At 39.3% G+C, this 27,720-nt stretch overlaps 1 protein-coding gene across 9 annotated transcripts in view; it reads right to left on the reverse strand.

The window, feature by feature from the left end:
* The window catches only part of STK38L (serine/threonine kinase 38 like), an 85,950-nt gene that overhangs the window by 9,305 nt on the left and 48,925 nt on the right, over positions 1-27,720 (reverse strand). For 3 of the 9 annotated variants that reach the window (XM_081591897.1, XM_081591898.1, XM_081591899.1), the window contains 6 exons: positions 18,314-18,458; positions 14,441-14,488; positions 9,067-9,189; positions 8,749-8,832; positions 1,835-1,958; positions 84-238 (listed from right to left, as the gene is read on the reverse strand). In XM_081591897.1, coding sequence (XP_081448023.1) covers positions 84-238; positions 1,835-1,958; positions 8,749-8,832; positions 9,067-9,189; positions 14,441-14,470 — 516 coding nt within the window. In that variant the 5' untranslated portion in view covers positions 14,471-14,488; positions 18,314-18,458. Of the gene's footprint in view, positions 1-83; positions 239-1,834; positions 1,959-8,748; positions 8,833-9,066; positions 9,190-14,440; positions 14,493-18,308; positions 18,459-27,720 lie in introns of all 9 variants that reach the window. The other 6 variants (XM_081591891.1, XM_081591892.1, XM_081591890.1 and 3 more) reach the window with 2 other exon arrangements.

The following is a 27,720-nucleotide window of genomic DNA, read 5'->3' on the forward strand; positions in this document are numbered from 1 at the left end:
TTGCCCATTTCCAATCACAAAATCACCTCTATTACAGCATAAAACAATCAGTGACCTAGTAATTCACCAGTTTATTCACATGCCTTGGCATCTAACAAAAGGTTGTCTGGTTTAATATCCCGATGGATGAAACCCAACTGGTGGATCGCATCTATTGCCAGGACAGTCTCTGAAATGTAGAACTGTGTTTCCTCTTCTGTCAAAGTATCCTTCTTCATTAGCAATGTCATCATGTCACCTAAGTAAATGAGAGTAAGTACCCTGTATTAGTAACGCCTCAAAAGGGGGAATGTTTTATAAAAGATGTCTTTGTAATATACAACATAAGCCTCATTTCTGCATTTTATGATCCATCCAGAGTACTTCCAACCATCTCTAGGGCCAAATAAAAAAAGTCTCATTACCTAAGGAAAAGTTTCATGACATGCAATGGTTTTAAGGTAGAAAGTATGTGAAATCAAATCAGAGCAGAACAGATAATGATGTAGTATCTACCACTCAACATCCAGAAATAAGTTGCTGAGGAAAATATATCAAACCGGGAAAATGAATGCGTATAAGCACATCTGGAAATGGGATATATCCTTTCCAATTCAAGTTTCAAAAGCACTCAGCACTCTTTGGGCCAACAAAGACAGGTCATTATCCTACCAAAAGGGTCACTTCTAGACATTCTTGTTCCCAAGAAATTTTGCTCTTTTACAAGGGACAAAGAAGAAACACTCGTAAATTTGCAACTTAGAATTGACAACAGTTAATATTTTTTCATGAAGCTTCAAGTCTATTAAAAAAAAGATACCACACAGATTCTTTATCTTCTGTTTCCCTTCTATCCCCCTCCCCCTTTTTGCTGAGTCGCCATTATCATGGATTTGCTCTGGTGTGTGTTCTTCCAGCTTATTTTTGAAACGTTTTCAGATGAGTATATATTAATCTATGAATTTAGAGTCTTTTTTATGGTTTTTAAAATTACATAAGTGATATCAACTGTACATATAATTCCACAGCTTGCTTTATTTCTCTTGGTTTCTGAGATCTTACTGTTGAAACAAATACAGCTCCTGACTTTTAACTACTGTAAAATATTTCATGACATAATTATGCCATATTTTACTTATCCATTCTTCTACTGATGGACATTCACCTTGCATCTAGGGTTTCACTCTTATGATACTGCTGCCATGAGGCCTCTTGTGCACATGTAGGGAAGAACCCCTGACTGTAGGACACATGCCTTTTAAACTTTCCTGGTATAGGACACATGCCTTTTTAACTTTCCTGGCATCTCTGAACTGCTCTCCCTAAGAGTCAGAGACTCCTCTGCACAGATGAGAGGCCAGGTTTCCCCCACAGCCTCATCAGACTATTAATGTTTCTACCAATCAGATGGTTGAATGTGAAATGGAATCTCATTCTTGTTTTAATTTGCATTGCCCTGAATATGAGTAAAGCTGAACACTTTCTTATCTATTTGTAGACCAACCAGAGTTCTCTTCCTTACACTGCCTATCATTTGCCCACTGGGTTGTCTGTCTTCTTCTTTGCTGACTTGTTCTCAACTCTAGACTTGCAAAGATCTAAAAAATTATATACAGTAAACAGAATGATAATATTTAAAATGTGCCAGCTTTATCATTTCTTCAAAACAATCTGAAATTTGGTTCAAATTAGTATTATTATGGGAGGAATGATTAGAAAATTATGACTGTGTAAAACCTCAGAGCCAGAGGTATAAAATATTCCTAGCTTATTGATTTATATAATCAATAAAGTCACAGTTAGATATAAAGATGTGCTTGTGTTGGCCTGTCATTGCTATTAAGTTTGCTTTTACCTCCAGGGAGAAATTCCATGATTAGATAAAGGTTCCTCTTGTCTTGAAAACTGTAAAACATCTTCACCACCCAGGCACCATCTGCTTCTACCAAAATATCTCTTTCTGCTCGGATATGGGCCACCTGGATGAATGTATTTTGAAAAAATAATTGTTTAACACGTTACACATTTTTCAAGCTTACTTCTTAACAATTACCATATTCTCATTAAATATGGAGAAGTTCAGGAAACAGTTTATTTTTGCTGATATCTTTAGGTCTGAAAAGGTGGGATCACAAAGGGAAGCTGAGACTTTTGAGGTAGAAAAATGATTAGTTTAACCAGAATCTACACCTAACCAAGGATCTTGGCTTTGTCAAATAAATCCAGGGTCCTGGTCTGACTTTTATTAAAGTTAAGTAGTGAGCAATGCCCTATAGATTGGTATGACAAAGTCAGGGTCCTCAACAAACTATTTTTAATTGTTACTAGTCCAACAAAGGGCCTGACTTGCTTGGCCTTTAACTATTAGGTTGTTTTAAGAAGTTGAAACATTTATAATAATTTTAAATTATTGTTATAATAAACCTTTATAATATCCATAAACATGATCTACAGCAAATTCTTATATAATTTTTTGGGATTTTGCTACTGACTTTTACCAGACACATAATTACTACAGTTACTATTAAATGAACATTTTGGAGACTGAAAAACTTTATGAACTGAGTGATTTGTGGGGTTGGTACAGTTAATTTTCAGACATTTTCCCACTGATACATTTATGTATTCTTTCTTCAAATATTAATTAACAATAGAATAATTTGATTTTATGCTTTTTCTATTTTCATTGTGTGCCATTATGAACTCTGGCCTAAAGCACATAAGGATACAGATTTTGTAAACCTTTTCTTGATAACAAAATATGATCTGCTTAAAATAACTGAGGTTACTGTATTACGGTCTGATACAGTAAATGCTCGAAGATCAAAATCAAAGCACAAGAATAAACATTAAAAACATGTTTTCTGGCATCAAAAAACTTAAAATTTCTTTGGGCCTGTTTCATAAAGTGAAAAATTATATTGAAATTCCTACCTATCACCTTTTACAAAGCATTTTGAGATGGTAAAGGAAAAACAAACTCTGGTGCTGCCTCTGGTGTTGTTAAGATAAACAACTACATCATCAACTTGGCTTGATTAATCATTTTTAAGTATCTTAAAGCCAGACTACAGGTATGTTTTCAAAATGGACCAATGTTTCTAAAGTAGAGGAAGTGTCATGCACAATAATCTGGAACCACAACAGCGGGGAGATATGTTAGTCGCTTCAGTCGTGTCTGACTCTCTGCGACCCCAAGGACTGCAGCCTGCAGGGCTCTTCAGTTCATGGAATTCTCCAGGCAAGAATACTGGAGTGAGTTGCCATTTCCTTCTCCAGGGGATCTTCCAGGGATAGAACCTGGATTTCGCACATTGCAGGCAAATGCTTTACTGTCTGAGCCACCAGGAAAGTGGGGAGATAAGTTGCTATTTAATTTTGCAGAGTTGTTAGCATTCAAGTAAATGTGATAAAAACTTAAAATAATAATATATTAGAATTAAGTGGGAAAACATTTTCTAAAATGAAATTCAATGGTGACAAAAGCAGATTAATTTATATAAGGGAAAAAAACAATCCCAAAGTGCAAAACTGACTTGATGTTGGACTACAGTGAAAATTCTCGTGGGATGGGATGGGGAGGGAGGTAGGAGAGGGATTATGGAAGGGGAACACATGTATACCCATGGCAGATTCATGTCAATGTATAGCAAAACCAATACAATATTGTAAAGTTAAAAAATAGATAAATAAACTAATTAAAAAAAAAATTTTAGACCAGAGTTGTCCAACAGAAATAAATGCAAACCACGCATGTCATTTTAAGTTTTCTAGTAGTCACACAAAAGATAAAAAGAAATGGGTGGAATTATTTTTAACAATATAGTTTTTGTAACCCCCATATATCCTTATCATTTCAGCATGTAATAAACATAAAAATTCAGTTCAGATCAGTTCAGTCGCTCAGTCGTGTCCGACTCTTTGCGACCCCATGAACCACAGCACGCCAGGCCTCCCTGTCCATCACCAACTCCGGGAGTCCATCCAAACCCATGTCTATGACGCCATCCAACCATCTCATCCTCTGTTGTCCCCTTCTCCTCCTGCCTTCAATCTTTCCCAGTATCAGGGTTTTTTCAAATGAGTCAGTTCTTTGCATCAGGTGGCCAAAGTATTGGAGTTTCAGCTTCAGCATCAGTCCTACCAATGAACATTCAGGACTGATTTCCTTTAGAATGGACTGGCTGGATCTCCTTGCAGTCCAAGGGACTCCCAAGAGTCTTCTCCAACACCACAGTTCAAAAGCATCAATTCTTCAGCGCTCAGCTTTCTTCACTGTCCAACTCTCACATCCATACATGACCACTGGAAAAACCATAGCCTTGACTAGACGGACCTTTGTTGGCAAAGTAATGTCTCTGCTTTTTAATATGCTGTCTAGGTTAGTCATAACTCTCCTTCCAAGGAGTAAGTGTCTTTTAATTTCATGGCTGCAATCACCATCTTCAGTGATTTTGGAGCCCCCCAAAAAAAGTCTGACACTGTTTCCACTGTTTCCCCATCTATTTCCCATGAAGTGATGGGACCGGATGCCATGATCTTTGTTTTCTGAATGTCCAGCTTTAAGCCAACTTTTTCACTCTCCTCTCTCACTTTCATCAAGAGACTTTTTAGTTCTTCTTCACTTTCTGCCATAAGGGTGGTGTCATCTGCATATCTGAGGTTATTGATATTTCTCCCGGCAATCTTGATTCCAGCTTGTGCTTCTAGCCCAGCGTTTCCCATGAAGTATTCTGCATATAAGTTAAACAAGCAGGGTGACAATATACAGCCTTGATGTACTCCATTTCCTATGTGGAACCAGTCTGTTGTTCCATGTCCAGTTCTAACTGTTGCTTCCTGACCTGCATACAAGTTTCTCAAGAGGCAAGTCAGGTGGTCTGGTATTCCCATCTCTTTCAGAATTTTCCATAGTTTATTGTGATCCACACAGTCAAAGGCTTTGGCATAGTCAAGAAAGCAGAAATAGATGCTTTTCTGGAACTCTCTTGCTTTTTCAGTGATCCAGCGGATGTTGGCAATTTGATCTCTGGTTCCTCTGCCTTTTCTAAAACCAGCTTGAACATCTGGAAGTTCATGGTTCATGTATTGCTGAAGCCTGGCTTGGAGAATTTTGAGCATTACTTTACTAGAATGTGAGATGAGCACAATTGTACTGTAGTTTGAGCATTCTTTGGCATTGCCTTTCTTTGGGATTGGGATGAAAACTGACCTTTTCCAGTCCTGTGGCCACTGCTGAGTTTTCCAAATTTGCTGGCATATTGAGTGCAGCACTTTCACAGCATCATCTTTGAGGATTTGAAATAGCTCAACTGGAATTCCATCACCTCCACTAGCTTTGTTTGTAGTGATGCTTCCTAAGGCCCACTTGACTTCACATTCCAGGATGTCTGGCTCTAGGTGAGTCATCACACCATCGTGATTATCTGGGTCGTGAAGATCTTTTTTGTACAGTTCTTCTGTGTATTCTTGCCACCTCTTCTTAATATCTTCTACTTCTGTCAGGTCCCTACCATTTCTGTCCTTTATTGAGCCCATCTTTGCCTAAAATGTTCCCTTGGTATCTCTAATTTTCTTGAAGAGATCTCTAGTCTTTCCCATTCTATTGTTTTCCTCTATTTCTTTGCATTGATCGCTAAGGAAGGCTTTCTTATCTCTCCTTGCTATTCTTTGGAACTCTGCATTCAGATGGGAATATCTTTCCTTTTCTCCTTTGTTTTTCACTTCCCTTTGCACAGCTATTTGTAAGGCCTCCTCAGACCGTCATTTTGCTTTTTTGCATTTGTTTTTCTTGGGGATGGTCTTGATTCCTGTCTCCTGTACAATGTCATGAACCTCCGTCCAAGTTCATCTGGCACTCTGTCTATCAGATCTAGTCCCTTAAATCTATTTCTCACTTCCACTGTATAGTCATAAGGGATTTGATAAAAATTATTGAGCTATTTATTTATATTCTTTTTTTGAAGGGCGGGGACACCAAGCCTTCAAAATTTGGTAGGGCAGTTTCCTTTTTACAGCATATCTCAGTTCAGACTAGCTATACTCAAGTGCCCAGCAGCCACATGTGGCCAGTTACCTAAAGACTACAGGCTGGAACTCACTTCTGCCTTTAGTATTTCTTCTAAAACTCAATCCAGGACTAATCCCATATGGCTTAGGTAGAAGTTTCCTGTTTATCTCCTAATATTGTAGGCTCTACATCTTGACCCAGATGTTTGTTTCCATCATTATCTATAATTCTCTAACACATCTCAATATCTGACCTCCCTTGCCTTCTAACCTTTTCCTTTAGATCAGCCTGTGTTCAACAAAACCCCTGTCACTGCATCTCTGGACGTTCCGGTCACCTTCTCATCCTGAAAGCAGGCTATCTGCAGAGAGTCCTGTCTTCCTGGAGAGTGAGTGGTCAGGAATGACCTGCTTTCCCTGTCTTTTCTACATTAGAAAATGACACCATCAAGCATCCCATTCCCAGGTACAACTCTGGGAATTATTCTTGATTCTTCCCTCTTTTCTCACTATCCTTGCCCCTCCTCTCACTCCCAATATAGAGTACGACACAGAAAATCCTGCTGGCTCTTCCATGAGATCATACACTTCATCTGTGACTTTTCTTCCACTTTATTGTTGTAACCCTGGACTGTCGGACAGGGCATCCCAGGTGGTGCTAGGGGTAAAGAACCTGCCTGCCAATGCAGTAGACTTAAGAGACTCAGGTTCCATCCCTGGGTTGGGAAGATCCCCTGGAGGGAATGCAACCCACTCCCGTATTCTTGCCTGGAGAATCCCATGGACAGAGGAGCCTGATGAGCTACAGTCCATAGGGTTGCACAGAGTCGGACACAACTGAAGCAACTGAGTATGCATGCACTGTTGTGTAAGTCACAATCACTTCCTGGCTGGCACTGCTACACAGTCTCTCAAGTGTTCTCCCTGCTCCAACTCTTGTTTGTCCTGCCTGCAAGCTAAGGGACTGATCCATCTTTGTCAAGCATCCAGCAGACATATCAGTTCTCATTTAAGCAAAAGAGTGTCTTCCCACTGCATCTGGAGTGGGACCCACACACCATTTCTCGACCATCAAAGCTCTGGGTGATCTGCTTCCTGCCTCCCTTTCCCACTTCATCTCCCACCACTCTTCCCCTCCCTGAATTCTAGCCACAGTGGCTTCTTTCTGTCTCTGAACAGACCAAGATTCTTTTTGTTGTAGGGCCTCTGGATCTTCGTTCTACCTAATCATTAGGTCTCACTCTTTCTCATCAATATTCTCTTTGCAGAGGACCTTCCCTCATCTAATTCTTTCTCCTAAAGCCAGGTCATCTGCATCACTTTATTATTTTGTAAAATTTGTCTTCATAGTACTTGGCAGACATGACTATTTCAAAGAGCTGTCTGCTCATTTTCCCCCCAACGGTCAGTGAACAAGATTCAGGCTTCGCCTGTTAATCACTGTATTCCCAGAGCCTAGAACAGTATTTGACACATTGTAAGCACCTAATAAATACTTGTTGAATGAATGGAACAGAAATAAAGTGAAATAATGCAGTTAAAATTCAATTGGGCCATATTTAAATGAAAAATCAGTATCGTACTGTTATGATAACAAAGTTAGTTTAGGTGGGACTAACAGTGCAGTTCAGCTTTAGGTCCAGGAAGGGACCATCTTCCTCTGCACCCTCACACTGCTGAGTCTTCCACTAGCATATGTATTCACTCAGGGTTCTAACAATGTCTACTCAGGTAGATGCATAAAATAATAGAACAACAACAAGAATCGATGTCTTCAGATTCATGGTCACCCCAAAATTGCACCAAGTCACAGGAAAGATGGAGAGAGCTCAGAGTACAAAATTGGAGGGGTTACAGATTTTGAGTGTTAGAGTGTTAGTCGTACAGTTGTCTCTGACTCCGTAACCCATGGATTGCAGCCCGCCAGGCTCCTCTGTCCGTGGAATTCTCCAGGCAAGAATACGGGAGTGGGTAGCCATTCCCTTCTCCAGGGGATCTTCCTAACTCAGGGATCAAACCTGGGTCTCCTGCACTGCAGGCACATCTTTTACCATCCAAGCCACAAGAGGGGCCCTTTACAGATTTTGAAATACGTGTGATAAAATCAGCAAATTCTTAGGAGACTGGTTTGCTTATTTGATAGGTAATAGGGACTGAGAGTGTTGAGAACTGTCCTTTATTTTTAGTGAAGTCAGAGAAGAAGGTATTTTGCTGTGAACTGAAGGTTTGCGTTCTCCCTGAAAATTCCTATGGTGATGCACTAAACCCCACTGTGACTGGATCTGGAGATGGGGTCCTCTAAGGAGGTAGATTTAGTGAGGTCATAAGTAGGGAGGGTTAGTGTTCTTATAAGAAAAGACCCCAGGGAGTCACTCTCTGCCCTCTGCAAGGAAAGGCTATGTGGGCACTTGGTGAGAAGGCTGCTGTGTGCAAGCCAGGAACAGAGGTCTCACCAGCAACGAAACCCTGCCTTGCTCCTGGACTTCCAGCCTCCAGAGCTATGAGAAAAGAAATTTCTGCTCTTTAAGTCACTCAGTCTGTGGTATTTTGTTATGACAGCCTGAACACATAAGCTAGATTATGAATTTGGAAGAAATTTTAACCAGAGAGAAACAATGAAACAGGCTACCAAAAAAATCTATAATCAATTAAATAGTAAGATGTGTAGGTTTCTGTTTCTTAAAAATACCAGTTTTAACATTTACTCTAACACCTCTACAGTGGATGTTCCTTTGGTTACACGTGCTAAAGAACTCTTACCTGCTCTTTTTCAAGCATATCAGCTTTTCTCAATATCTTCATTGCATAGATATGGCCTGTATCTTTCTTCTGGACCAGCCGCACCTTGAATGTAAAAATTCACAGCACAAATTTCAGTCACTGCTATTTATTTAGGGGTGAAAGGCAGGCTCCTTTAAATAAAGCAGTGCTGTAATTTGCTGTTGCTTGTTATTTTAGAAATTCTATTAAAATTAAGCTACTTTAATACACATGTTAACACATTATACTACTCACATATGAAGCTACTATCTTAAGATACATATTTTCAATAGCAGCGACTTTAAAAAAGAAGCACACCTCTCCGAACGCTCCTCTTCCTATAACTTTCAGAGACTCAAAGTCATCCAGGCCAAGTCTGGTCCGCTTGAGCCGTAAGAACTCTGTCTCCTTGCGAGCATGCTGTGATCGGCGTAACTTTTTCTATTAAAAAAAAACATTTTAGGAAGATGACTTTTAAAATCAGACTGTTTCAAAGGAAGCCTATAGTGTTAAAAGATGTGATCTATTAAAATGAAGGTAACGTATCTTAAATATTATATACTGGTACTACAGCTTCTTTACCAAAGTTGAACATTCATTAAGCATGGCAAAAATAAAATAATTTAAAAAATCATTAAAAATTTTTTAACAATTGATAAATCTTTATTCTTGAGACAGACTCTGTTAAACATTTAATCTTAACAAGTCCACATATTCTTTCAACTATATGCTAACTTAAAATAAAAATTAAACTTTAGGAAATGCTAATAGCATTCTTTATTTTTCTTTTGGCCGCATCACGCAGCATGTGGGATCTTAATTCCACAAACCAGGAATCAAACCCATGCTGCCTGCATTGGAAAGCAGATTCTTAACTGCTGGACCACTGGGGAAGTCCCCATAATTTCTGATATTCATTCTTTACTGTTAAGAAATCTACTAGGGAATTGTGTCAACCCCCTAATTTCCAAGGCTGCTCTCTCACAACAGCTGACGCTTCTGACACTGGATAACACAGCAGCATATTCCCATACAGGCTTATTTATGGTAGAATTTATTCTTGGGCAGATTTTTTAAATAAAGTGCTTGAGACTTGGCATATAACTTCTTAAAAATATGAAATTGCAACAACAACCAAATAATTACACAAAGAATCCTTTAAAATATCTAAGTTAAGAATTTCACAATTTATTATACAAAGATTACCAAAAATACTATTAAAGAAAAATTATAAACTACCCGAAGCTTACACTTGGAATGAGCATTTATTTAATTGTTCTAAACCTTGCTTTTCCTTCCCCTCATGAAACAAAATTCTGCTTTTTGACATAGCATTATGTCAAATTAGCTCAACCTAGTAGAGGTCACATAATACTCTTGAGAGTCCCTTGGACAGCAAGGAGATCAAACTAGTCAATCCTAAAGGAAATCAACCCTGAATGTTCACTGGAAGGACAGATGCTGAAGCTGAAGCTCCAATACTTTGGCCACCTGATGTGAAGAGCTGACTCAATGGAAAAGACCCTGATGCCAGGAACCACTGAGGGCAGGAGGAGAAGCGGGCAGCAGAGGATGAGATGGTAGAATGGCATCACCGACTCGATGGACATGAACCTGAGCAAACTCCAGGAGATGGTGAAGACCAGGGAAGACCTGGTGTGCTGAGTCCATGGGGTTGCAAAGAGTTGGACACAACTTAGCAACAGAACAACAACACAGTAGAGGTCACACAAAATGGGTAGCAAACAAAATCAGTGAAAATATCAAGCCCCAGTTCATCTTCAGCTGAACCCATCAAGCATGCAGAGGTTCAGTTCTGAGAAAGAAACAAGTCAAAATGACTGAAACGGTTCAGAAGCACTGTTCCTAAATGTAGTTCAAGATATAACCACTGAATAGCCCCTTCCTACCCCTGTGTGCAACTGTTTCCAAACTGGTAAAGTTAATTATTAATTAGAAATATGCAAGTATGCATCATCAACACAATGGAATTCTGATACTTCTAACAAAGTCTACAAAAATAAAATCAGGAAATTATGTCTTCAATCTAACCACCTTTAAACAGCTAAATGAAGCCACACCAGTGGTGGAAATAGTGAAGACCTTCTTTGTTTAAAAATGCCTTTTGAATCAATAATGTTGAAAAATGAATTATTAGTAAAACAAAAGGATAGCTCAGAAGTAGCTTGTTATAAACTCTGACTCTAATTTTAAAAGGCCACACGGTGGCACTATAACACTATTTTTCTAAGAAGCAAAAGCCCCTTTTAAAAATTACATGAATGATTAAATATAAGAATTCTGAAAGGCAGGCTGGATTTCTGGCTTTATGGATTTAACAATGTACAACTGGATGCAGATTCAGAAACTTGTCTAATCTGAATGGAAAAGACCTCATCACACAGTTTCATAAATTATGCTCAAAATTGACAGACAAGAGAGGCAGTCAAAGAATGCTTCTTACTATTTGACAGGTTGTACAGTGTGGTAAGGAAACAATATTTATGTAGTCAGGAGACAGCTATTAAATGGTGAAAGGTAGATCACAGTGTATGGAATATACAATCCTATGAAAAAGAGAAATCACCGATGACACTGTCATAGTACTTGAAAAACAAAAAACCTATCCATAATATCAAAGTCCACGTTGTAGTCCAAAGAGAGTTGAACTACAAAGTCCACATTTTAAAAAGTTCACATTTCTTAAAAAACTGATGAAAAAAGCATGTTAATATATCTGCTCACAACTTGTGTAAATCAAGTCATCTTGTAAAGCAAATAACGTAATCATATTTTTGGTAATCATATTCTTTCCTCTCAAAGACGACAACAGAAATCTATGGACAGGCTTACCATTTCAAGGCTCTCTTGCAGCTTAAACTTGTGCAGTTTGGTTTTCCCTCACAGTAAATAATATTCCATGTTAGATAGGATTTAAAATGAGATGAAACTAGAAACACACCATTTTCTTTTTTTTTCCTCCATTCCTCTTCAAATGGGTGTTCCTCAAACGCTCATTTTGCAGGGTGCTCAGTTTTTGTAGAAGACAGTGTACACAGAAGTTTAAAGATATGGAATACATCAGGTAACAACTTCATCTCTTATAAATGCTTCTCATGGCCACATTATATATGGTTTAGTTTTCACAACTTTCATAAACTATTTCACAAGTTAGTTTCTATTATAGAATGCATTAAGGATGAATTTATTTTTATAAAACAATTTTACTTTGAAAAGATCCACCCCACATAAAGATAGTTCCAGAACACTGTACATTCGTTCAGAGATCATGTCTATTTGTGACAGTCTAGGGCTTAGCATGGGGCCCAATAAGAAGCATTTGTAGAATTCTAACATCTTTACTGAAAATTTAAATGTTAGGCCACTGAGAACTTTTAGGGGTAAAATCACCTCACATTTTCTGTGAGTTATTTAAAGAGAATTAAAGAGAACAGTTCTAGATGTACATAGCACCTGCTGGTGTGGATGAGAGGCTATACTCAACTCTTACATGCATTTGATTTGGCCCCTAAGTTGTTTTTAAATTATTCTAATAACTTGCCAATATTTTAAAAAGGAAAATGATTTCATACAAGTCCAGATTTCCAGCTTCTCTTGAAAAGTAGAACTTGGCTTCACTGGGCCAACAGGATAGCCCTGAAACCAGGCCACCTCCATCCACCCCAGTGGCAGTCATGGGAAACAAGTATAATCAGGCTGGGGGTCTTGTTTTCTTTCAGCAAAGTGAAAAGTGGTATTCTTTATCAAAAAGTAAACTGTGAGGAGAAAACCTTTAGAACAAGGCAAAAAAAAAAAAGAATCCATTTCTTTGTGGAAATGAAAAAAAAAGTGAATTAAATATGCAAAATATATTAGATCAAAAGACTAAATGTCCCTAGGAAACCAATGTGGCCAGTTTCTCTTGTTTATGATACTTGCTTTGCCTTTGGTCATCTGCTTTCATATAGTTCATTTTTAAAGTGCAATATTCTGCACATACTCATTACTTTGAATGTACCTCTTAAAAAATCATGTAAATTCTACCTATTTCTTTAAGATTCAAATCAACTGTTAATTCTTCCGTGAAACCTTTTCTGATCCCCTGAACTAGGGAAAAAACTCCCTATTTTCAAAGTTTGCCACATTCTATCATGTATATCTATTTGTACACATACACACACGTAATCTCTCCTTCTAATCTATAAGCTCTTTAGGGAAAGATCCACTGTCCATTGTTCATTTATTTACCAAATATTTATCCCAGCCCTGTGCCAACCGGGATCACGTAATGCTGAATAGACGTCATGGAGTTTCTACTCTGGGAAGATGGTTTTAAGGCTGCCCCAGGGACAAGAATAGTGTACTATCCCAGTGGACGTGTTGCCTAGAAAGAGACAGAAAACATCTTGAAGAATAGTGGAACTCAGGCAGGCAGAAGGAAGAGTTCCAAGCAGCAGAGATGCACAGAAGAAAGTCTACAGGCAGGAGCAAGGAAATGAAAATAATTCAATCCTGTTGGGCAGCCTGGTGGTGGGGTGACAAGAGATAAGGTGAGAGAAAGGGAAGCAAAAGCCAAATTATAAAGGGACTTGTATATCCACTCATGTTGAAGAGTTGGCCTTATCCCGAGAGAACATGGGAGCCAGTGAAAGGTATTAAACAAAAGGGTGACTTGGTCAGATCTGGTTTTTGACAGATAACCCTGGCTGCAGTGTATAGGAAAACAGGGGCTGAGACACGGCTGAGAACACAAGGGAGACGGGCTGGGGGCAGTGAGTCTTCAGGCGAAACACACGGTCATTTACACGACTGGGTTCCTGGCACCAGACTAGTGAACCAGGTGGTTTCAAGAAACATGTAGGAAAATTTTAAAGAAGATTTGGCAATTAACTGATTCTTCTTGGAGCCCTCTTTTCTTATTCCTCACACCTAGAATACTGTAGATACTATTCAGCGAATATATATTCTTAGAATTTTTAAAAAAGCTTCCCCCTTTCAAAGATTTCCATCATAGCAACACAGTAAGAAGACCACGTTCAAATATTAAACCCACATTACCTAAATTATAAGATCATGTGTGCATTCTAAGTCACTTCAGTCATGTCCAACTCTTTGTGACCCCACGGACTGTAACCCATCAGATTCCTCTGTCCATGGGATTCTCCAGGCAAGAATCCTGGAACGGGCTGCCATTCCCTTCTCCGGGGGACCTTCCTGACCCAGGGATCGAGCCCGTGCTCTCTCATGTCTCCCGTACTGGTAGGAGGAATCTTTACCACTAGCGCCAATACTTGAAAAAGCCACTGGGGTAGCTTCTGCACAGTTATTATAGCTTTCCCCTTTTTATTGAGATATAATTGACATATTTGTGAAAGTTTCAATGTGGTAATATCCTCCCCCCCTTTGGCCACATGATGTGATCCGCAGGATCTTAGTTCCTCAAAGAGGGATCAAACCCAGATACCCAGCAGTGGAAGCATGGGGTCCTAATCACCAGGGGATTTCCTACAATGTGATGATTTGATACAAGTGAATATATATTGTGAAATGTGGACCACAATAAAGTTAGTTAACACATCCATCACCTCACATAACTAAATGCTATTTTTTTTTGTAGTGAGAACATTTAAGATTTATCGACTTTCAGGCATACAACAGAGGCATTAGTCATAGTAATTACAGCTTACATTACCTCTTCATCTGCTAATCCTTCTTCTTCCATAGCCACTTCTAATTTCTTCTGCCTTTTTAGAAGAAAAAATAATTTAAATTTAAATGCATTCCTAAATATTTCCATTTAAGAAATGTACATTTATTTTTTCAAGTTTACACTTCAGTTTGCTATGCTAAAAAAAAAATCTTTCAAGTTGAATCAAAATAATCACTAAAAAGAGTGATTTTATATATATATATATATATATATATACATACACACACACATATAAATATTTCTTTTTCAAAATAAAAGCCTAGTCCAGATTTAGCTGTCTTACCAAATGAGTAATTTAATTCTAAAGCTGCCTAAATGAATTGTTAGCAAGGGTGACTCATGTTCTAACATGGAAAACTATGTTATCTAACGTTCAAACCTCCAAAATCATTAACATTTATCAGTGTTTATACTAGATGTATAAAAAGGTAACTACAGTGACTAAAAGTAAAATTTTTTAAGGTGGATATCCCTAGGCTTCCCTGTGCTTGAACTTTGGTTTTGACGCTTATTAGCTAAAGCTTGTCTACATCCTTCACTTAACCTCTAAACTTGATTTTCCTAGTTAATCTAGGAAAGATGTTCAGTGCAATTAAGTATATTTGATTCTACTATAATTCTTGGGAAATTAGAAAGTGATATATGTACATTAAAAAAATAACCCATTAACTACTAGAATATTTGCTTTTCTAGGTATAGCCAAATTCAGTTCTTCAATATTTTAAAATGTACCCTTGAAGTTACTTAAGCTACGGAGGGAGTAGGGGTGGGGTGAGGGGATGTGTAGTGTTGGTCAGTATGGATGAAATAACTGGTAACCAGGCAGATAGCTGTAGTATCCACTTTGCAACTCATTTCCAAGTGACTATTAGTATTTCATTTCTATTGTATTGCTTTTTTTTTTCTAATGATAAACCTGGGAGAGCTTTTCCTAATTAGTTTTGCAGCATACTAGAAAAAGACTAACTTTCAAAGGTTGAGGACTGAAACCATGATGTTTATGACAATATGCCCAAAGGGAAACTCTTTCCTAAACCACTTTTAAGATCCTTTTTATTTCTTATGGAAAATTCATAACAAAAATATCTAAAGCCTGTTCATAAGTCAGCATGTCAAAGAATATTCTCCACTTACTTCCTCAATTCTAGTAATAAGCACCTACCTTGGTGCTAATCACACTGATTTTTATCTTTTGTTTACACATTATTGCCCAAGGCCAACCCTTTGAATGGACTAAGTTCCTGAAACTGGACTCTGTGTCTGCCATCATGCCCCTCTAGACACCAGAGCTGCTTGGGGAATGATCCGAGTTTTCTTCTCTGCAGGAAGAATCCAGAGAGTCAGAGGACCATTAACACAGGAGGGAGTATCAATATACAAACAACTTTATTCTTCTGTCAAATTCCTATGCTCGCCTTCTAAAGCCAACACTTCAGCAACTTATCCTTCCTTCTGGGGAGAGATGCAAAAACTTCCATCCATTTCCATACCTAAATGAGAAGACCCACAGGCTTCTCTTGTCCCTTCTTAAAACATAGTTTCCTCCTGAAATGATCTTAAGCTTTGTACTGATTGGTACTTTATTTGGCTTATGTATTTATCCAATTAATTAAGCCTAAAAAATCCATCACATGTTCCTTAAAGTACAAGCTTTTAGAAAACATGAGCTATTTAATTTGACTTCCATGGCATGAGCTATTTAATTTGACTTATCATGCTTTTTTAAAAAAAATAATTTTTATCCCTATTTTCTTTTGTTTGGGAACAGAAGGCAAAACTGAGTTACTTTAAGGTTGCAGCAATAAAAGACAAATAATGTACCTTTAAAATTCTCATGAATTTTAAAATTCTCATGAATTTTAAGTCAGCATTGACTTCTTTCTCTCACATTCCTTATCTGGGTAGCTGCCATGTTTTTCTCTTCTTTCTCACTGAGAAAGATGGTAACTTGCGTGACTATTGAAACATAGGACTTTCCTTCCTCGGTTCTCTTTTACTTCATTCAGTCTCCCTTGATGATCTGATCACTTTCAGACTTTCATTATATTTACAATTACGGTGATTTCTTACATGCTTTATTTCTAACTTATGGTGTGGTTTCTACTTGTGCTTACTTTTAGGTATTTCAGTTTTTCTTTTTCCCTTGCTTTCTTCTGAATTTATTTTTCCCCTAGCTCTTTTTTTCCTTCCATTAGTTTGAAAGTTACAAACTCATTTTATTCTTTTAGTGGCCACCCTAGAAATTATAACAAGTATTCTTAATTTGTCAGAGCTTGAAATTAATCAGTCTTTACCCCCTCTATGTTATATCCCTATCCTTAGGACACACTGATCTCTAAGAACAATTTAATTCCACTTCCCTCTTGATAGTCTACTGTAGAAAAATACTTTAGTTCTATTCTTTAAAATATCTAAGATATTATCATTATTGTTGAAGTTTTCTTATACAGTCCACTTTGGCTGAGATTTATCTACATATTTACATTTAGATCCTCTGAGTGTGCTCACTTGCCTTCTGCCTAAGTTGAATCTTTCGGAATTTCTGCTGATGGTGAACTCAGTTTAACTCACCTCTGTTCCATTCTCTTTCCTCTTTTCCTCTAGGAATTTTGATCAAAGACACATTTACTCTCCTCACTAGTCTCTACCTTTCTTAACTCTCTTTTATTTTTCCTTCTTCTCAGCTGACTTCTGAATAGTCACTTGAGTTTCACTTTCCAGTTCTGTACTCTCCCCAGCCATGTCTAATCTGTAGTTAGACCCACCCAAAATTACATCCAAAACCAGATTCTTCCCCTTAAGTTCTATTTCACTAAGTTATACCACTCTCTGTTTGCCCAGGTGTGAAATTTCAGAGCCAGCATTGACTTCTTTCTCTCACATTCCTTATCTGGGTAGCTGCCATGTTTTTCCCATCTTTCTCACTGAGGTCTTCCCTACTATTGCTGTCATAATCCTAAAGCTAGCTTCCTTTCCACTGGCCAGGACTACATCCTTTCCTGTTTCTAATTTCTCCTCCCACAATCCATTCTGTACAACACAACTAAAGTGCTCTTCCAGAGAAGCACCTGTGATCATTTCGATCTTCTGTTCAAAATTTTTCAAGGCTCTTTACTACCATGAGAATAGCTTCGATCTGAAGCATCCAAGGCTCCCAGGAAATGGTAAAAATCTAGTTGGAGTTAAACTGGACAATGCCTGACCTGGTAAGGTACTTTCTTCTGTCTCCAGTATCCTCCCTCCTGCTTGTTAACCTCTCCCTTCTCCCTTTCATGTATATGTAATAGTACTCGTCCTTAGGGGCTCTGTTCAAATGCCACCAACCTCGAGGAAGCCTTCCCAGCTGCCTTTTTCAAAAACAACCTCTCCTTTCTTCACCCTTCTCAAAGGGCATGCATTTCACCCTTCCATACAATATTCATGTGCATTATCTTCCTTACTGTAAATTTTCTGAAGGCAAAATAATGTCAATTTTTAAAAAATTCTCTCATTCCCACTGATATTCACACAACACTACAAATGTTTCTGGATTAAAAGCAGTCATTCATTAATTAGCTCTCTAAAAGAAAGTTTTTTAAAACAGAAAGTATAAAGATATACCATAATCTCATGGTCAGAAACATTTTGTTTAAAACATCAATTAACATGAGATATAAGTATATTGGTGCCAGGACAAGCCACTACTCTGTGAAGGTAAAACAAGTAACCAAGTACACTGTCATTATGGGAAACTTAAAATCAGCATTCAAGGATCCACAATATTTATATTATTAACAGACCAACATGTTTACCTCCCACTTGCAATATAATAGCTTATTTAACTACACAGAAAATTTTGACCAGCCTTTACTATACCTGGTTTCTCTCTCTTCATGCTGTAAAATTAGGTTGCTGTAAAAATTCTCCAATGTGAGCTTGGCTACAGTCACTCTTTCCCGGGTATGGTTGCTCATAGGAAAGCTGGTTGTAGACCCTGCCGTCATTGCCATAGTAACAGAAACTAGAATGACAAAGAAACACAAATTATTTCACTGGAAAAGAAAACTTTCTATCTCTCAACAAACTCTAGAAATGGTCTGATTTCTACTAGGCAACAACATTGTACCCTAACAGTTAAGACACAGGAGTCTTTCACATTATAAGTAACATAATATAATAAAGAAATACAGTATTTAGTAAATATAGCAAAGAAAGAGAAAGATACATCATTCCCAAAGCAACAGAAATGAATTCTGTGCTGGCAGGTGTAAATCACACTAAAGAAGCACCAGTAGCAGTCCACATACAACATGAACACATTCACACACATATTCACCACTCATTCAAAACAAGAAAGGTTCAATCAATTTTGTGGTTGTCTTACTGATTACTAAATAAAATTCACAAGACTTTGCTAATACTTATGACCCAATAAACATACATCTCCAAAAGAGTTAACGAAGTTCAGTTAAATAGCAAGAGTAGTTTCTGCCATATAAATTCTATGATTCAAGGAGTGTTACAGCAACTATGCACATGAACATCTTTCAGAGCAATTCTTATGGGTACTATGTTTTAGGGAAAAAACACTTTTAGAAGCAAACCCCTTTGGCCATGTTGCACAGCATGTGGGATCTTAATCCCCTGACTTGTGCCCCCTGCAGTGGAAGTACAGGCTTAACCAAGGATGCCCCAGAAACAAGCCCCCCTGAACGGAGTCCATGAATGCCCTATTTCATCCTGAATCCTAAGTCATTCCAAATAGTGCTAGGACAAAGTCTAGTACACTACTCTAGACTGGTAGGTGCATTTCATTTTCAGATGAAACTCAAATGCCTATAGGAACCAGGCAGGAAACAAAAACATATGAATCAAGTCAGGTGACAACAGGGAAGTTCTGTGATCTTTCCTGGACAATGTTTGTTTACTTAAAGTCATTCAGGTGTCAACTTTCAAAAACCATTGAGCCAGCCAAGCAAAGTACTGGTTTAAAGAAGATAATGTGAGGACCTCCCTGGAGTTCCAGTGGTTAAGACTCCATGTTTCCACTGCAAGGGGCACAGGTTTGGTCCCTGGTTGGGGAACTAGGATCCCACATGCTGTGTGGCATGGCCAAAAAGCAAACAAACAACAACAACAAAAAAAAAAAACCAAGAAGGAGAAGGTAAGGTAGACGATTAGACCAGATAAGGAATGTTAAGACTGAACTCTGGTGGCTGCTATAGGTGGGCACTGACCCTAGAGACTTGCCCACCATAGTCCACATCTAGACCCCACCACCCCCCCAAAAAAAACCCAAACAAAACCACCTAGAATGGCTCCATACATTAAAGAGGCTTTCGCTTATCTAGCTGGGAGGTCATAACAGACCATACTAGAGAAGATCCAGATTGCCAGGGTAACTATCCAACGTTGCATTATTAGCTAAAAGTATTCTCCCAAATCTGTCACCTACCCCCAACACCAACCTCTCCTTAACTAACTACATCAAAACACAGAGGCCTGGATACAGACCTGAACTGGACTATACTCCAGGGATCTCATTCTTCATGTGAAACAAGTCATACACAGGTTGAAAGTAAACAAGTTAATTATGGCAAACCCCCAGTTCCGCTGTTGTCTTAGTGAGTTTATACCTCAATCCACTGCTTGAACCTCATTATGTCTAAAATTGCACTTTTTATTTTAACATCATAAACTTGTTTCTCTGCTGGCTACTCTAAATCTTTTTATAACAAGAAGCTGATCACATTACTTGTTTAAAATTGTTCATGGCATGTACAGCAAGTCAAATCAGCTCAGCAAGATAAATAAGGACAACTCATACACAGACTGTATCTATCAGAAACTTTATGAGAGTTTACTCATTAATTTTCCCCTTTTTGCCTGAGGCTTTAAGACCATGGCACTCCCAAGCATGACTGCATTTCTTCTTCACAACAGCCCAGTAAAGAAAGGAACTGAAACTTGGAAAAGTCAGCTGGTGATCTTTGGAGTCCCACCCCACCTATCTCCAATCTGCCTTTCTGGCCTTGTCTGCTGCCCTTCCTCACCACTCACTTGGCCTTTTCACGCCTCCAAGCCCTGGCATGACCTATTCCTGAACCAGTTCTGTCCTACGCTCTATCTGCAGGGCTACTGCTGATCCTTCACAGCCCAGTGTGACAAAAGCCTTACTGTGGTGACTTCCCAAAGGTTCTCTGCCAGGAGAGACATCAATTTACCAGAAGAGACCAAATGTCATTATTTCAAGTGTGCTCTCTGCCACGTGTAACAAACACCCCAGCTACTAGCGCTGATCACGTCATCTGCCTATCCCACTAAACTCAGAGCATTTCTGGGCAAGAACTTTCCCTGAATCGTTCTTGAGTGTTCACCTTGATAGCATTGTATTGGACGACTCAGAGTAGGTATTACTGAATGAAATGAGTCCACTTATCAAATGGGGGATGGGGTGAAAGGAGAGTTGAAAAAATTAGCAAAACTTGTCTATAAAGGGTGGCAACTGTGGAAAAAGAAACTTACTGAACCTTGGAGTCAGATATTTAGAGATCTAATCCAGGTTCTGCTGCTAAATGATCACATGAAAGCGAGAAAGTGAGTCGTGTCCGACTCTGCAACCCCATGGACTGTAGCCTATCACGCTCCTCTGTCCGTGGGATTTTCCAGGCAAGGGTACTGGAGTGGGTTGCCATTTCCTTCTCCACGGCATCTTCCCAACCCAGAGACTGAACCCAGGTCTGCTGCACTGCAGGCAGACACTTTACCATCCGAGCCACCAGGGTCCTAGTCAAATCACCACAATGCTCTGAGCTCAGGTCACTTTCCCCTCAGACCCAGGAATCACAGCACTTGCTCAGCGAGCTCACAGGCCTAGTCTAAGGCCATCTGAGATAATACAACATAGAAATTATACAAATGCAAGACATTATTTTAGGCATTTAGTTTAATTTTTTAATGTGCTTTAATAATAGCATTATTTTTGAAACAATAATAAAATGAGCTCAAGAATTATCCTGGCCATGTGATTTTTGAACACTAGGCTTGGAATGGTTTCCCAGGTGGTTCAGTGATCAAGAATCCACCTTCCATGGAGGAGAAGTGGATTCGATCCCTGGGTAGGGAAGATCCTCTGGAGGAGGAAATGGCAACCCACTCCAGTATTCTTGCCTGGAAAAATCTATGGACAGAGGAGTCTGGCAGGGTGCAGTCCACAGGGTCGAAAAGAGTCAGACACGACTGAACATGATGACGAAACTTGGAATGCTACCTAAGGCAATGCTGCCACATTATCTTTGGAGATCTCAGAAAACTGGGTTCATGTTCTATGTTTCAGGATCAGATGCAGAAAAGTCAAAGAAAGGAAAAGAGGGGGTGGGCCAGTACAGAGTAAACATCCCCAGTCATGTTTGCTAATTGGCACTTGGGGATTTGGTGAGGAAGGGGGGAGATGGAAGGTTGGCTGGAAGTGGAAGAAGTAAAATAAATTCAGGAAATCTAGATTATACAAAGTTTCTTACTGTATGACTTCCCATTACATTGCATTGTTAATGGAATAATATGTATCCTAAATCCTCAAAAAGGCGGGTAGATAGACATTTGCAGCAGTATTCGAGGGATCCCCCTTTAGGCATATAAATTTTAAGTTTATAGACAGTTATTTTCAAACACTGGTTTAAAAAAAAAGTGCCTGTTACTTTTTTTTTTAATATTTGAGGGAGAGGGACTTAGAAACAAAATGAAGAGCAATATCTAGAAATTTTAAGAGTGCTTTCTGATTTGTCCAGAATATCTGTAGCTGACAAGAGAATTTTCAAATTGGTTTGCCAACTGGCAGGAGGAAAAAAGGTCAAGACTCAACTATAGTTATCCAAGGTTTATAGTTTCCTTTCAAAAAGTGAATGGTGAAAAAAACTAATAAATAAAACATTTTATAATGCCCCTTGAAAAAACACAAAGAAATAACACATCAGTAATACTCCCAGGTGGCTCGGAGGTAAAGAATCTGCCTGTCAATGCAGGAGATACAGCAGATGTGGATTTGATCCCTGGGTTGGGAAGATCCCCTGGAGGAGGAAATGGCAACCCACTCCAATGTTCTTGCCTGGGAAATCCCATGGACAGAGGAGGCTGGCAGAGCTACAGTTCATGGGGTCCCAAAGAGGTGGACACGACTTAGTGACTAAATAACACAAATGCTTTTAGAAGTCAGAAAGAACGATATATGATGAATTCAGGGTGTAGCAGCTGACAGGCTGCCAAAGGGCCTCGAAAAACAGGCTGCTCTGCTCTGTCTGCCAAGGAGCAGGGTCTGGCCTTCAGCTGCCAGTGTTCCAGGGCAATCAGATTATGGAAGCTACTTTATCCTCACAAAGTTCAAAAGAGACTGATAAACAAGACATAATGGCAATTTATGGATTTACACAATAAGAAACTGAGGAACAAGAAATAGATAACTTGCATGTTTTGGCAAATGCACTCTGTTTTTGTAGGCAAGTTAGATGTAAAGACTTAAGAAGGCTGGTGAGCACGGCATCAAAACAGAGAATTGTTTATTCAATTCAACTGTTTAATGGCACAAAGAGAAAGTGGAATCTTAAAAAAAAAAAAAAAAGATTGACCACTATCTTGCTCAGGACACCTCTGCCCATTCAAAGTGTCAGGAGGAGATGGCCAATATTAAGCCCTATTGCTGCCAGGGTTTTCCCAGATGATGCAAAACTAGGGAGCTAGGAGTGGGCAGAAATATTACTGAGCAAAATTTGGGGGGGAAATTTTTGTGAAACATAAAGAAGTTGGGATACTTAAAAACAACTCCAAACCACAGAAAGTGTTTGCATTAACAGTGCAGAAAAAAATGTGAGACAGTTTTAGATAAAGATTTATGAACCTGAAGTCTTTATGAAAGAGGGGTAAACATAAAAAGAAGAGGATTCTTCCATAGAAAGATGAAATGAACTTATAACTCCAAAATCCAGAAGGGATATAGAGTGATGAAAAGCGACTTCTAAACACTATATAATTTAACTATGATCACCATGGTTTTTCCATTCAAATTATACATACATGCAAGTGTATGTCTTGTTTAAAAACCTAATCAGAGCAAAACCTATGTCTGTTCATCTCTGTAACAAAATTACAGCACCTGGCAAAGTGCTGAGTACACAGTCTGCATTCTATAAATGATGGTGAGTAACCGAACTCAAAATTAACGGATTTTAAATTATATATGTCTCATATCTAACAATTTCCTTTGGATTAAAAACTACAGTATCATTTGGTGTTATATTAACCTTCAGAGAGACAAAACCTATTTGAGAGATTCAACTACAGAAAAACCCAAAACTCCCTTCCTTAGTCTGGATTAAATAATCTCTTTTAGAGATTGGCTTAAAAAACAAAATAAAACAAAAATTATTACTCTCTAACCAGACACAAACATGCTCTATAATATTAAAATTAAGCAAAACTAAGAACAGAAGGGACCAAATTATTACAAAGAATGATCTGGATAACTGGCACTTGTTATACTGCAAATGTATTCCTCTAATGGATTTCACACTGTTCTTTGTCTTTTATTTACTAAAGCCCTTTCTTCAACCAGAAAAAGAACAGGATACAATTTGCAAGTCTAGAATTCCTGCACTGATAAAAACAACAGTAGGTGCCCTTGAATTTCCTGTTCACGTGTTTTCTCCAGACTCTCCTATTCATTAATGCAGACGCTACCAATCGCAGTCCAGCATTCTTTCGTTTATCAAGCCTGGGGAAAGGAGATAACAAATCTGGCACTGGGGCCATCTATAAATAGATGTAGTGCCTCCAAGCATTTACCATCACACTTCTAAAATAGAAAAACAGAGCTGCTTTACCTGACCAGTACGATTTAACCAATGACTTCACCTTAACTTTCACAAACTACACTTCAGAGAACAGAGCATCATTAATGCCTTGGAGAAGAAACATTTTCCTAGATTCAACATTAGTTGCAAAATGGTATGGACCTAACAGAAGCAGAAGATATTAAGAAGAGGTGGCAAGAATACACAGAAGAACTGTACAAAAAAGATCTTCACGACCCAGATAATCACGATGGTGTGATCACTCACCTAGAGCCAGACATCCTGGAATGTGAAGTCAAGTGGGCCTTAGAAAGCATCACTACGAACAAAGCTAGTGGAGGTGATGGAATTCCAGTTGAGCTATTTCAAATCCTCAAAGGTGATGCTGTGAAAGTGCTGCACTCGATATGCCAGCAAATTTGGAAAACTCAGCAGTGGCCACAGGACTGGAAGAGGTCAGTCTTCGTTCCAATCCCAAAGAAAGGCAATGCCAAAGAATGCTCAAACTACCGCACAATTGCACTCATCTCACACGCTAGTAAAGTAATGATCAAAATTCTCCAAGCCAGGCTTCAGCAATATGTGAACCGTGAACTTCCAGATGTTCAAGCTGGTTTTAGAAAAGGCAGAGGAACCAGAGATCAAATTGCCAATATCCGCTGGATCATCGAAAAAGCAAGAGAGTTCCAGAAAAGCATCTATTTCTGCTTTATTGACTATGCCAAAGCCTTTGACTGTGTGGATCACAATAAACTGTGGAAAATTCTTCAAGAGATGGGAATACCAGACCATCTGACCTGTCTCTTGAGAAACCTGTATGCAGGTCAGGAAGCAACAGTTAGAACTGGACATGGAACAACAGACTGGTTCCAAATAGGAAAAGGAGTATGTCAAGGCTGTATATTGTCACCCTGCTTATTTAACTTATGTGCAGAGTACATCATGAGAAACGCTGGGCTGGAAGAAACACAAGCTTGAATCACGGTTGCCGGGAGAAATATCAATAACCTCAGATATGCGGATGACACCACCCTTATGGCAGAAAGTGAAGAAGAACTAAAGAGCCTCTTGATGAAGGTGAAAGAGGAGAGTGAAAAAGTTGGCTTAAAGCTCAACGTTCAGAAAACTAAGATCATGGCATCTGGTCCCATCACTTCATGGGAAATAGATGGGGAAACAGTGGAAACAGTGTCAGACTTTATTTTTTTGGGCTCCAAAATCACTGCTGATGGTGATTGCAGCCATGAAATTAAAAGACGCTTACTCCTTGGAAGGAAGGTTATGGCCAACCTAGATAGCATATTTAAAAGCAGAGACATTACTTTGCCAACAAAAGTACGTCTAGTCAAGGCTATGGTTTTTCCAGTGGTCATGTATGGATGTGAGAGTTGGACGGTGAAGAAAGCTGAGCGCCAAAGAATTGATGCTTTTGAACTGTGGTGTTGGAGAAGACTCTTGAGAGTCCCTTGGACTGCAAGGAGATCCAATCAATCCATCCTAAAAGAGATCAATCCTGGGTGTTCACTGGAAGGTCTGATGTTGAAGCTGAAACTCGAATACTTTGGGCACCTCATGCGAAGGGTTGACTCATTGGAAAAGACCCTAATGCTGGGAAGGATTGGGGGCGGGAGGAGAAGGGGATGACAGAGGATGAGATGGTTGGATGGCATCACCGACTCAATGGACATGGGTTTGGGTAGCCTCCGGGAGTTGGTGATGGACAGAGAGGCCTGGCGTGCTGCAATTCATGGGGTCGCAAAGAGTCGGACATGACTGAGCGACTGAACTGAACTGAGAATCCCAACAGGTCCTCAGGCTGGACACTGCCCTCTGGGTCCCTAACGATAACAGAGCAGCCACAGCTTCTTTCCTCTCTGAGGTACCATCTGAAGAACAAGAAATTCACCGTCAGGTGCGAGTTCAAGGGCCAATACTAACTTTTACAGTCACAATATTTCCAACCAATATTACTGCAGATAGACACTATGTGCCAGCACTGCACAAAGCATTGAGAATGCGAAAACTGATAAAACACAGTCCCTGCTCTTAGGGAGTTCACAGTCCTAGGGTGACACAAGGGAAACTCAAGGAAAAGTACAGACTGAGGTTTAAGAGAGGAGGAGATGCCTCACTTGACTCTTGTTGGTGATGATCAAAGAGTCCACAAGTCAGATGGCCAAGGCAGAAGGGGAAGAGGCTGAAAGGGCTTGAAATCAACTGATACACTCAAGTGTAGAGAAGGGCTTGAGTACATCTGGTGAAATAGCCAAAGATGAAGGTGCAAAGTCAGTCAGGAATCATAAAATACTTTTCTGGCCATGTTAAAAAATTATCCTGAGTATAAATGGGAGTTGTCTAAGGCCTTTAATTAAATGAAGAGCAATAAAGAACATTTACTGGGCACTTACCCAAGTACCAAGAACTCTTCCAAAAATGTTACATGTTTTAATGCTTTTGACCCTGCTAACCTCCCCTACAATTCCATCTGATTGGGTCTTCGGATAGATTATGCTAGCATAGGGAGGCTGCAAGAAGGCTGAGTAGACTAGACTGGAGGAGTGTAAATCAGCCTGGAGGACTCAATAATAAACGGTCAGGGGTAACAAAACTGAGGGCCTGCAACCCTCATATTTTGTGTGACTCGTACTATGGTTCAGAAATCAGAAGATTTCACATAAAAATCCAGATTTCTGGCTCCTCTCAAAAAACCCAATCTGTCAATTTCGAGCCCACAATCCTGCCTGCAAATGGATGGCAAAGACAGAAGCAGTGGGTGGGTCCCTGAAAACCCTAGTTCCCACCAGAGTTCACCAACTTCCTTCCTCAGGCCCAGCCTCCTTCACTCCTTGTACTACCTACCTGCCTGCTTCCAGTAAGCATCTGAGATTACAATCCTCGGTTTAGGGCAGAATAAGAGAAGAGAAGGCAATGGCAATCCACTCCAGTACTCTTGCCTGGAAAATCCCATGGACAGAGGAGCCCAGTAGGCTGCAGTCCGTGGGGTCTCGAAGAGTCAGACACGGCTGAGCGACTTCACTTTCACTTTTCACTTTCACGCATTGGAGAAGGAAATGGCAACCCACTCCAGTGTTCTTGCCTGGAGAATCCCAGGGACGGTGGAGCCTGGTGGGCTGCCATCTATGGGGTCCCACAGAGTTGGACATGACTGAAGCGACTTAGTAGCAGCAGAATGAGGGTCCAATTTAACACAGTAGCAGAAGAGATTAAAGAAGGGCTCAGATACTCAGCTGAAAATAATGAAATCTGTAATTCAATTTCAGATTTGGATGACTGGGTAAATCTTGATATCATTAATAAGAACAGGAAGTACATAAGAAATGCTAACTTGGTGGGGAAAGAAAATAAGTTCAAGGCTGATCCTAAGTTATTTCACCAGACACAGGATCCACAGCTCTAAAATGGATAGACACCAGGCCCACC

Source organism: Giraffa tippelskirchi, chromosome 4 (genome assembly GCF_054371585.1).
Source record: "Giraffa tippelskirchi isolate mGirTip1 chromosome 4, T2T-mGirTip1v1.2.pri, whole genome shotgun sequence".
Classification (NCBI taxonomy): Eukaryota; Metazoa; Chordata; class Mammalia; order Artiodactyla; family Giraffidae; genus Giraffa; species Giraffa tippelskirchi.